This window comes from Gracilinanus agilis, chromosome 1 (assembly GCF_016433145.1).
Source record: "Gracilinanus agilis isolate LMUSP501 chromosome 1, AgileGrace, whole genome shotgun sequence".
NCBI lineage: Eukaryota > Metazoa > Chordata > Mammalia > Didelphimorphia > Didelphidae > Gracilinanus > Gracilinanus agilis.
Genome location: NC_058130.1, coordinates 303,262,485 through 303,275,783, shown reverse-complemented (window position 1 = coordinate 303,275,783; position 13,299 = coordinate 303,262,485). Strand labels below are relative to the sequence as shown.

Below are 13,299 nucleotides of genomic sequence, written 5' to 3'. Positions count from 1 at the left end.
TCTCTCTCTCTCTCTCTCTCTCTCTCTCTCTCTCTCTCTCTCTCTCTCTCTCTCTCTCTCTCCTCTCCTCTCCTCTCCTCCTCCTTCTCCTCCTCCTCCTCCTCCTCCTTTCTCTCTCTCTCCACAACAGAGGCACATCCAGTGATGAAATGTGTAATCTGTACATCATGTATTACATGGAAGCCAAGCATGCAGTCTCTTTTGTGACATGTACACAGAATGTAGACCCAGAAATGTTCAAAACCATACCACCAGAGGCTAATATTCCCATACCAGTAAAATCTGATATGGTAATGATGCATGGACATCACAAAGGTAAATTTTATTTTGAGGCTAAATACAATATTATACTATCTCTATGGCTTTAATTATTATTGGAGGATCTCCTGACCAATGATTTATCACAGTAAGGATTCCTCCTGAATAAACCCTCTCCATTCATGAAATCAGTAACTTATCTCTAACTTATGGTGTTCCCCAAGTTAATGGTCACTCAGCTAGTATATGCCAGGGGCAGGACTTGATCCCAAGTCCTTTTTGACTACAGCTACATTATGTCTTTATCTGACATACCATGTAGCCTCTCATGTGTTTCTATCATTTTATGATATTATTTTACCATATTAGCTTTGTCATTTCACTTGAAATATATGATTTATAACATTTGAAAGTAATCATTATTTCCCTCTACAAAATAGATTTATTCTCTTTCTTCTTCAAAGATATGAAGTAAGTTATTTTATGTAGGAAATTTGTGAATTTGTACCTCTCTCAACTTTTGCCTGTTTCGATCAAGTTTTGCATTCTTTGCCTTTCCCTCATAAACTAGCATCATTTTCCAAAGCTATGACAGACAAAATGATTACTATTGCCTCCAAATATAACCTAATTTGTCAGTTAATGGCAATATTTACACAAGAACAAATTCTTAGTTTACAAGATATTTATAATCAGGGCTCCTCTTCATGTCCCTAATTCATTGTTCCATTGCCAAGTTGTCATTACTGAATTTTTTCTTATTTGCAAACTCTATACTTTAATCTGTTAAATGGGTGAGATCTTGACAATTCCTACTTCTTTCATTCCTAAATTCCAGGAGCAGCTAGGTGACTCAGTAGATTGAGAGCCAGGCTTAGGGATGGGAAGTCCTGAGTTCAAATATGGCCTCAAATGCATGAAATTCTAAGCATATTTTTTACCTTTATTTTGTCAGTCAGGCAAGATTTGTTGAAAGGAGTTAGCAATTAGGTCCTGTACTTAGCTCCTGAGCAGAACAACATACGGTATACCTTTTATAAATTTATATGATGCCGTGTGTATGTTTGCCATTTTGTTCTCCATTTCATTTTATAGGAAACTGAGGCAAATAGGGTTAAGTGACTTGTCCAGAGTCACACAGCTTGTGTCTGTGGCCAAATTTGAACTCAAGTCTTCCCAACTTCAGGACTGTAGATGTAAAAATGAATGCATAAGTAAATAAATATATTAATTCATTAGTTAATTTTGTAGCATATGTATAGAACTGAGACCAGTTATTGTAGTTGCTGAATGAATGATTGAATACAAGAATGATATATAATCTGGTAATTTGTTGCCTTTAGTGTAAATTAATAAACTTCTGGCACATATTTGTTCTTGGTATTTTAAATCCATGTAGCACTGAATAGCATTTCCTTTTGTTATCACATCATGTTATATATAAAATTATAATAATATATTATTTTATAATATAAATATCACAAAGTTATTCTTATATTCTTTAATATTTTACAGAAACAGAGAATAAAGACCACCTTCCTTTATTACAGCAGCCAAAACGAGAAGAGGAGGAAGTATTAGATCAGGGTATGTGCTTTTTTTTTTCAGTAAGTACACCCCAAAAAATTTTTTTTACCTGTAAAGATAATTATATTCTATAGTTTGTTGTTGTTGTTGTTGTTGTTTTGGTAAAGCATCCTTCACTACTGAATGTTTCTTTGCTTGTTTATTACAATGCAAAATTCATAAAGAACTGATTATTATACTTTTGCCTTGGTGGTAAATTTTATAATTTTAACTTGGTCCCAGTAGATTTTTATAATTTTAAAAATTCAGTTCATATTAGAACAGTGATTGATATATGGTGCCCCATCCCCAAAAAATTGTAAGCATGGTCATGAGAGACAATAAACTGCTTTTAAAATGTGATCTTAATTTTTTATATCTGTGTATTTTAATCTATGTATGTTCATGACATATGAGTGAAGTATATGACAAAGAAAATTTGGATTTGAAACTGTTTCTAATTCAAGGGAAAACACGATTTATTTTTGAAGTAACTTAGTACTAAATTACTAGACGATTTTTAACTGTGTTTGGCTTAAATTGAAATGTTTCAAATGTGTGGACATATTCTAAATAGTAGAGGCAGTGAAAGATGATTCTCATGAATCTACTTTGGTGAAGGTTTTTGTGCTTTGCGGAACCATTTATCACCAGAAGATAATTACTACTTTGTTGTGGGTGTTTAGAATATAGATATCCTGTGATATCAGGTCTCTGGCTATTGGGACTAGATACTTTATCTTTTGACCTGATCATTTAATTACAATTCAGATGTATGTATATTGTAATTTGCACTATAGAAGTGTTGCATTGTGGCATAGGATTATCCCCTTATCCATGACAGAAGGACAATGGTCTCTGGGTTAATTATATAGCCAAAGGGCTTTAAATTAACTCTGACTGAAGGATTTGAGCTAATCATTCATTGGGTGATACTCCAAACCCAGAGGCACCTAAGACTGTTTCATGATCTGAAAACATTAACAAGTTTCCTTATTTCCAACATGGTACCTTATCTGCACAGTCTTTTTCCCCTGGCTTCTGGGCACAATCTAGTATAGGAGAAAAAATGGAATAATCATCAAAATATTAAAATAAGAAACTTTCTCAGAACCTTCACCCCTTAGGGCCTCTCAAGTCACTTCATAGAGGACTCAAAGATGCAGATACTTAATAGTTTATTGTATATAGAATAAAGTGAAAAGGAAATGAGGCCACACATTCCTGGGCAGAGGCAGTCACCACCAATTCATTTTACTAGTCCTTTGAACATTTTCTTCCTGGATAAATAGATGTGAAAAGCAAAACTCAGCTATAAACACCTATGGTACCTGAAAAGGAATGGAGAAGTCATACTCACTTGCTATGTCATAATCATGAACTAAAAAGAGAAAGTTGGAAAAAGAATCATGGTACTTACTAGCCCTCTTTTGCCTCTGACTGATATTGGACATGATGTTTGTTCTTATCTATGAAGTCTCTGGTCATCCTACATACTACTATCTGTCCCTAGGATGTCTGAATGAAAGAAAAAAAAAAGCAAGCGAAAAAAGGAAATAGTACCTCTTGTCCTGTCACACAAACTCCTTGAAAAGAGTAGTCTTTTGCAACCTTAGCATAATCCTAGTTACTTTCTCTTACAGAGAAGTTAAAGGTAAACTAATTTCTGATGGAGAGTCTCAGAAGTTCCATTTAGGCACAAATAAATCTTGAGGGGACTATGGAAAACTTCAGAGCAACAAAAAATAAAGAAGGTCCTCCTAAACTACATAAGATTATCAATTTTTTAAAAACATAAACTGCTATTTGAGTTATTTGATGTTTTATATTCATTCTGAGTCAGCTATAAATACTAAAATTTCTGCTAAGAAAGATGAGCATTTAGAAAGCTAAAGGAATCAACTCTTCTTTAATCCCTTTACCAGTCATAAACCTCTCCTTGCCCAGCCAAAAACCCTGAGGTAATAAACAAGAAGAGAAGTACAAATAGGATTAATCAAGTCAGCAATTATGAATTGAACACCTACTATGTACCAACCACTATGCTAGGGTATTGGTGATACAAATGCAAGAAACTAAATAGACTTACTTATAAGTAGTTTGTGATCTAAAGGATGAGAAAACAAGGGAAAAGATAAGTATATGCAGAATGAATTTAAATAAATGTAAAGTAATTGGAGGCACTGGCATTGGGAGATATGAGCATTTTGGAGGGTCAGAAAAGGCTTCATGAGGAGATGATGCTTGAACTGCGACTTGAAAAAAGAAAAGGATTTTATCAAGTAGAGGTGCAGAGAGAGTAGATTCCAGGAATAGGGGAAGGCCTGTGCAAAAGCTGGAAAGAGGGAGATCAGATATCATGTATGAGGAACAAAAAGTATGCCAGTTTGGCAATATAATAGAACAAAAGGAGGCATAATTTCCAATGAGACTAGAAGAAAAAATTGAGCAAAATTATGAAAGATAAACTAGGGAGTTTATATTTGATTCTAAAGGCAATAAGGAACCATTGGGACTTCTTAAGTAGATAAATGACTCATATCTGCACTTATGGAAAATCACTTTTCTACCAGTGTTATAGCCTGGAATAGAATTGAGAAAGAGAACCACCTGAAGACCAAGAAAAAATGAAATTGTAACTTCTTTCACATAGTCTAGTATTCCTGGAGGCTAGATATCAGGGTTTATCTTAACCTGATACAATCCCCCCCCCCTCCTTTGACATCTCTGGCCACCCTATCTCATTTCCATACCCAATGAGATTATTGATAAAGAGGTTGCTGATACCTTTTCTCAAACACCTCTGAAACTACTTTGTCATTTGCTAACCTGAGTTCTTTTTAAAATAGTTTCGATTTAAAGATATATCTTTCCAGTTGCTACAGTAAATAGCCCTAACTATATTAACACTATATTAACATATGTAAGACAATTATTCATCATGACCAAAAAAGAGTTTATATAAATCTTGCAAAGATGATTATACGTTAGAAAAATTACCAATATAGGAATACCTATAAACAAACAATAATGCATGTACTTAAATCAACAAATGCAACAACAACAAAAAAAACTGCTTGATTAAAATCTAGAATTTACTCTGAATATTTAATGTCATAGAATTAATAATTACCTCATGCATTTGAGGCTAGTTTTCTCCTTAAAAGGTAGTGTATTTTTGAGACTCAACTGGTCCAGGAAACTAAGCCACTGATGTGGCTGCCTGGTGGCTTTTGTGCAAAATGCAGTTTAGAGGAAACACTTACTCCTCAAACCTGACACCATGACAAATGAGGCAGAGAAGCAGTAGTCAATTGAATCAATATGATATCCTTGATGAGTTAACTTCCTTTTGTCAACTGTCAGATGGTCTATGAGAGTTGTATTTCATTTGAGTTCTAAACTAGAACCACCTACTCAGATCTGGACCACAAAACTCAAATTTTCCCAAGTGTACCTGTGATCCTACATATCTTTTTCCCCCCAGGGATGTTTCCCCCAGGGATAGGAATCTGCTACAGATGAGTTTGCCTAGTTTTCTGGAAGCCATCCTTACACCCAACATTAGAATTCTGGAACATCCGAGCTCTCAATTGGTTATCCCTTACTCTCATCACATGATTAGCCCTACTCTTTCCATCATATATTTCCCTGAACATGATTTTATTCTAGTTTTTCAAAGTGTCTTTTGTTGTTATAAGTTACAAACTGTTCACATCCACCATGTGACTTTTCCATTGCCCTCTTTGTCATATTAATGTTCAGTTCTTTGTTGACTATTGTATTCCATGCCTCATAGCTATTTTAAAAAGTGAAACAAAACACTTCTAGGATATTGGTATTGAAATGGATCTATCTTTCCAAGAAAAACCTGAGCTTTGAAATTTCCTGAAAGCAGTCTAGTTTGTTCTTTTTCACCTATTTAATTCTGGGACTAACTTTACTGTCTATGTGCACGATCTGACCATGATTTATACAGAGAGATGGATAAGAATAGGTTTCCCATTTTATTCTTTATCATGATTTGGGAGATATCCTATGAAAGTTGCTGCCTTTGATCATAAAATAATACCAACTTTGCCAACTTTTCTCTATGCCTCTCTAAAGAGTACTTAGGCAAATTTCTGTTTAGGCACAACTGCCTTCTTCTGGTTTTATTCATATCAAGAATATTAAGACTGATATGATGAGGGTTTTCTACCCATATGCCCACTTTACTTATTGATGATTGAATGAAAATCTCACATTTAGAGTAGTAATCGTTAAGTTAAAGTTTATGGACTATCTAAAAACTATGTGATTCTTAACATTCTGTACAAGATCATCTTTTCCATCTCTATGCCATCTGTACTACTGAAATAGAGAAGACCCATAGAAAACTACTTTATATTTTTCTTTGTTTTAAGGACTGCCATTACCAAAAAGTTTGTCATCAAAAGCCTCAGCCTATTGGTAATGAACTTTTGTTTCTTCACCTCTACTGGTCCTCAGAAAGCAGATTTGATCTATTACTGAGACCATTCTCAAAGCCTTTTAGAGTAGTTACCCGCAAAAATTGAATTTCACTGTCATAGACTTGAGGAGTAGCTACATGAGATTTTTGACTCGATTCAATAAAAAACTATTTACCTTAATCCTCAGCTAAAAAAATTAATGGAGACAATGAATTTGAATAAGTTGCAGAGTAAGAATATGAAAAGGTCTTATATTTAGAGCATTTATAATATGAAATATGGAAGGAAATAGAAAAAACTATATGTTCATTGTTAAAGGATTATTAAATTATTATTTAGCAAATAGAAGTAATTATTAGAAAAAGAGAGATATGCCAGTCTACTTAGTACTCCAAGGGTCTACAACATGGATATTTCCTCCAGTGATCCAAAGTGCACCCCATCTGTGCCAGCTCATACTATGGAACTATTATCCCCTGACTCTTTTTTCCCCATCCTTCTGCAACCAGCATGGCAAAAGTCAAAGGAAGCTACATGGGAATATTTTGTATCTTTTTTCCCCATGAGTTTGCCTGGGAATAAAAATTCATCGCCAAATAACCAACAAGTTATGTTAGTTCCCTGTCCTAAGCTAGATCAGTTCACAGAAGATAAACATAGTTTGTTGCCAGGACCATATGTGAAGTCTTTGCAGAGAAGTAGGATCTGCAAAAGCTTTTGGTCTGTTGGTATAATCTTTAAGGACTTAAGGTTGACTCTGTGCTCTGATAGGCAGCAGAGTTAGATATGAACATAAAAATATTTCTGTAGAACAAAAAAATCTGAGGGAAAAATTAGAGATTAGCAAAAATATTCATGGACAACAAATAAAAATGTGATTTTTAAAGAAAGATATATGGGCATTATTAAAAAGTCATAAAGTCCACAATATGTAAGGGTTAAAGACTATAAAAATATTTGAAAGCAGAAAAGACAGGATTGTGGAGAAAATGGAAGACTCATTCATTGATGGTAGAAATTAGAAATTTCCCAATTAGTTTTGGAAAGCAATCTTGCCACACATAATAATATTTATGAAAATTATCTAACTTTTTAATTTAATGATCCCCTTGCTGAGACAGTATTCTAAAAATGTTATAAAAACTATAAAAAGGGAGCAATCCTTGCTAAGATTTTTATAGTAGTATGATGTGAATTATAAAAATCTAGAAGTAATCTTAATTTCCAATAAGAGAAGGATGCTTACTTAAATTGTAGTATATTGATGAAATAGAATACTATGATTTAGTTAAAACTAAGTATGAAGAGTAAAAAGAAGCTAAAAAAGACCTTTATGATTTTGGCAAGGAGGGAGAGAAGGGAAGGTCTGTATTTATGATTTCATCAGTTTAGGAAACTCTAATTACAAAAACCCTCTCCACTGATGTAGGTTAGCAAGTCATTTGTAATTTATGGTCTTAGAGTGTTGTATGGAAAACTGAGAAATTGAGGTTCTTGCATCTGGCCACACAATGAATATATGTCAAAGACAAGCCTTGAACTCATATTCCTACCTACAAAGCTGGCTTTTTATCTACCATAGAATCCTATCTCCTGAAAAATATAATGTAAAAAAAAAAATACAGCAATAAAAGAAAAGAATATACACATACTGTGACCATCTAAAAGAAACAATAAATGAGAATGGAAAAAAATCCTGATGAGAACTTAGAAAAAAATGTCTAAATAATTTGTTTGTACTTTATGCACTGACATTAGTTGAATTATAATTACCAAGAAAGTTTAATTGGTTAAAAAATCAATGTGTTTTTCACAAGCATTTAATTTTTTTAAAAAATATTTAAATTAATTTTACCCTTACCATAGTGTTATCTTTACTATCAATGAAACTGTCCTCTTTAAATCATAAAAATAGGTATGATAAGGACAATATTTTAAATCTATACATTTCATCATTGTAGTTACACAGCAGTTTATTCAACAAACTTTATTTTCCCAAAATTATTCTATTATTATATGTCTGTGTGTGTGGATAATTTTTGAATGACATATCAATTTAATACAATTAAAAATTGCTGGAATTACAGTCTATTTGTTTTAGCAATAAAAATCAGTAATGATATCCTAACTATAATGATATGAAGTTTTCACAATAATCTAGATATATGTATACAGACACGAAACAAGTTAATTTAATGCTGTATAAATTCAATGAAATTTATGCCATGAAAAAGTAGCTGATATACTAGAATTCCCAAAGAGCTGTAGTTACATACAGACCTTATGGTACATGACTGAATTTGACAGATCCATCTTCGTCATTGTGTTTCAGGAGAAAACTAAAGCTTCACTAACTTTCCCATTTTCAGTTAATTGTAAAACATCAGAAATTTTGGAAAACTGGAATCACAGAAGGTTTTTATATATAATTTAAAGTTAAATTGGTAGGTTTTTATCCTTGCTCTTTTCTCAGCAGTAGGATTTTGGAAGGCTTGTTTGTTCAAACCAATTGCTTTTAAATATATTTCCTTCCAATAATTCTATTTTTTTTTATAATTTATGTCTTGGGAGGTTAAAAGCTCTAAAACTCAAAGAAATTCTCGTATATGAAGACGTTTCTGTCTTTTGGCTTCCAGATTATTTAATCAGTCAGTCAATAAGCATGTATTAAACACCTATTATGTGCTAGGCTCTTGTGCTAGGTGCTAAGAATACAAAGAAAAGCAAAAGGCAATACCTACCTTCAAGAAGCTCACAATCTAACAGGGAAGACAACATGAAAAGAAGTAGGCACTAGCAAGCTGTGCATAGGACAAATGGGAAATAATCAACTGAGGGAAAGCATGAGAGTAAAGAGAGACTGAGAAAGGCTTTCGTTAGAAGGCAGGATTTAAGCTGGGACTTGAAGAAGGGAGAGAAGCCAGAAGGTGAGAAAATACTCAAAGCTGAGAAATGGAGTGTCTTACTCAGGGCACAGCAAGGTCAGTGTCACTGGACTGAAAAATACAAGCAGCGAGTAAGATTTAAGAGGACTGGGAAAAGTGGTGGGAGAAGGGGAAATAGGTTATGAAGGAAGGGCTTTGAACACCAAAAATAGGATATGGTGTATGATCTTGTGAGTGCTAGGGAGCCAGTGGAGTTTACTGAGTAGAGAGTAAAATGGTCAGAACTGTGCTTTAGGAAAATCACTTCAGTGGCTGTGTGGAGGTTGGAATTTTAATTTTTAAAGTATATCTCAGTAATGTGATTTGATTACAAATAAAAAGAAAAAATAAATTATTTTTAGAACTAATCCTTGTACAATTTTATCCTTCTAATTAGTAAAAAATTGATCTTTGATACTTTCTGCATCAGCCAGCACTGATAGGTACATAGGGAAGGGCTATAAAAACACCCTAGTTTGTATTTAAATAAATGCCTCAGGAAAAGATATAGACACACATGATTTTTTAAGACCTTACTTTCCATCTTAGAAACAATACTGCCTCCCAAGAAAGAAGAGTGGTAAGGGCCAGGTAATGGGGATAAGTGATTTGCCCAGAATCTCACAGCGAGGAAGTGCTTCGGGTCAGATTTGAACCCAGAGACTCTCATCTATAGGCCTGGCTCTAAATCCACTGGGCCACCTAATTGCCCCCTAGATGCAAAAGTTTCCCATGGGCCAACACAAACTCTTCTAAGTTACCAATGCTAGGCTGTCAAAGATGGGACTTGAACTCAAGAAGAATCCCATTGCTTATGATCTAGGTGAGCTTTCCTGACATGGAGGTTAATTTATCATAAAAATCACTCATCTAGATATGCATTTGCCCCTAAAAGTAGGAAGTAGAATGAACAGGAAAACTTAGCCATTTCTCCTTTTTATTTAAAAAAAAAAAAAAAAAAAAAAAAGTAGTAGCAATGGTCTGAAAGCTCCCCGACATAGTACATGAGCTCTGAGAATGTTATTTTGAGAAATACCGCCAATTCAGCATAAACTTGCCATTGATCTCCCCAGATGAGATACAGATTAACATGCTGGGTGAGAACAATTTGTCCACTTAGAATATTCACCTTTCGGTGGTGAATCTTGGCCTCATTTGAATCGGAAGCCCTAAAAGCAGCTAGAGGAGATCTCAGGACTTCCTCCTAACCTTTCCCAGGTCTCTCCAATGAGAGGATTATAGGATTTAGGATTGTAGAATTAGGATTATATAATCTTAGATTTAGAATTAAAAGGAATTTTTTAGTCATTTAATCTAGTTAGTAGATGGGGAAATGGGCCTAGAAAAAAAAAAGGCTTGCCTGAAACTAACTAATTTTTTTAGTTTTAAAAATTAAATTTTCAAACAGGTAGCCTACATGCTATGATTCAAACCTACATCCTTTCATTTAAAATCTAGCATTCCTTCCCTGAACTGCACTCACTCCCTAAAAGAGAATGAAATATAATCAATATGCCTCCTGGTCTAGGAACAATGATTACAGCCAGTACTAAAACTCTTCACAGATAGTCCATGCTACAAGCAGTTTTCCTAGAATTCAATTGCATTTTGAGGTGAGAAAAAAGGGTCACCAAATTGTTATCCCAATATACAATTTTTAATAGCTCTTACCTTCTACCTTAGAAATGAAATTAGTATCAGTTCCAAGACAGAAGAACAGTAAGGGCTAGACAATTGGAGTTAAGTGACTTGCCCAAGGTCATATAGTTAGGAAGTGTCTGAGGCCCAGTTTGAAACCAAGAACCTCACAATAAGCCATTGATCATCATATACTCTAAATCTTGACATGCCTATCCTGTGAGATAGCCTGTGAATTAGTGTTATTTTCTAGTTCTGCAGCATTTTTGTTTTAAGTTAAATTTTATTTTATTTTTGAAATGAAGATCTACCTTCTTCCTTTTCCACCCTTCCTCCCCACTTCACAGTGAGAAAGCAAAAAAATAAATAAATAAAACCTCTCTTATAAACAGGTATAGTCAAGCAAAACATATTGCTACATTGACATTGTCCCCCCAAAAATGGCCCCCATCTGAACTCTGAAGCCATTGCTTCTCAGGAGAAGGCAGCATGTTTCATCATGGCCTCCTTGGAATTGTGGTTGGTCATTGTGGTTCCGCAGTCTTTCAAAGTTTACAGTATTCTTTGTCTTTGCTATATCATTTTTCTTGTACAAATTATTCTTCTGGTTCTACTCACTTCATTCTGGTACTCCTTTTTATTTCATGAAAAGGAGAATTGGTCAAATTATCCTATGCTTCCTACTTCCTGCAATTAGGGGCAAATGTATGTCTTTTGGAGTAATTTTATGGTAAATCAGCATCCCATGTCAGGAAAGAAAATAAATTGTTTATGCCCCAAATTTAAAAATACAAATGAGATTTATTGGCAGATGCTCTTTACAAATGATTGAGTCTATGAAGGAGCCAGAGATAGAATGTACTTTAAATTCCCAATAATGTCTTGAGATAGGTTTCTTCTCCTTAATATCTAGTAGCAAAACAACTTTGGGGTCGGGGGACAGCAACAAAAAATAATTTCCCACATTCACTCTTACAACCGTGTTCTCCTCCATGATGTGTCTATGAGGCTTCCCAGACTTTCCAGGGGTTCCAAAGATCTTGGGATCTATAGTTGGGATCTTAGAGCATTATAATTGATTGAGGGAATGGGAAGGAAAGAGAAAAGTAAGAGAATCTGGCTTACCACATCACTAACTTTATAAATTATTGGGTCTTTTCTCTTAGAGAAAGCTGGCTGTTCTTATGTCCTTGACTAGAATGATAGCCATTAATTTATTAATTTCCCAGAGGCCAAGGGGGTGATGCCTCAACACAAGTAGTCATTAGCTCACAGTGGGGGCCTCATGGTAAAATAAAGAACAAAGGTTGTATTATGTTTATTCATGACCTGAATTCATGGTCAAGAACAAAGTTCAATGGAATGATACATGGCAGAGATACTTTGCCCATATGAAGAATGTGGAGAACATTAGGTATAGAGAACCAGCTCTATATTTCTGGGGGTTCTGAGTGGCACTTAGTGGTGTCAGATTGATTGAGAACAGTCAGACTAAATGCTTAGTTCATAACTGCTCCAACTTGCCATGGAGTCTTAAGTTTAATATATACTGGTTTCACACAAAGAGCACAGAGAAAGAATTACAGCTGTGAAGAGGTTGCAAATTATACAAAAAACCATTAGAGTATAAAAAGTAGAGAGATAGGTCCAGGGTCAAAGGCCAAATTCCAACCACCAATTAGTAGGAGGTTAATTCTGGTAGCAGAAATATATTTCATAGAAATCCTAAATAATTGAGTCCTGTACTCTTGATTTACAGGATTGCACCTGGTCAGATAAAGTCTTGTCTAGCTTTGTCCAGTTCTGACCTTGACTAAGTAATATATTTTTTGGAGTTCAGGCTTCTTAATTATCAAGGAGAGAAATTATTAACTTTGTACCTGCTGATTTGCTAGGAATTTAAAGCTTTTCAATAAGTCTATAATGATTTCCCAATAAGAAAAGGTATGAATCATAAAAGAGGTCAAAAGAGGAGTCTCAGATTTTTATCTATTTGAGACTCTGTTTCTCTTATTGGCCTCCCACAATGAAGAATAAGATGATGGCATCACCAGAAATCATAAGCAGTAAGTTGTAGTGATTTGGCTCTACATACATGTTTTCTGGCCATATATGTTCCCTATAAATTTCCCTGTAAACATAAATGTCCTATGTGTGTCCCCCTTACATATCACACAGTAACTTCTGATTATTATGTGTCATCACTGTGCTCAATCCTGGGGATACAAGAAACCTCTATCCTTCAAGGGAAACCTCTGTCTTTTTAATGGGGGAGACGATGTTTAAATAATTAGGTACCTACAAGACATGGAGAATAGATAAAGGTAATATTAGAGAGGAACGGCAAGTACTTGGAAAGTTCTGAAGAAGGAGGGATTGGAACTGTCTTTAAGAAAACATACACATGCCCTATATTTATACACTTACCAAAAATACATTCAGGATAAAGAAACATTGCT

At 34.4% G+C, this 13,299-nt stretch overlaps 1 protein-coding gene across 1 annotated transcript in view; it reads left to right on the top strand.

The window, feature by feature from the left end:
• PAM (peptidylglycine alpha-amidating monooxygenase) overlaps positions 1-13,299 on the top strand; it is a 364,941-nt gene that overhangs the window by 283,627 nt on the left and 68,015 nt on the right. The window contains exons 13-14 of the mRNA XM_044662577.1: positions 131-315; positions 1,774-1,845. Of these exons, the coding sequence (XP_044518512.1) occupies positions 131-315; positions 1,774-1,845 (257 nt within the window). The remainder of the gene's footprint in view (positions 1-130; positions 316-1,773; positions 1,846-13,299) is intronic.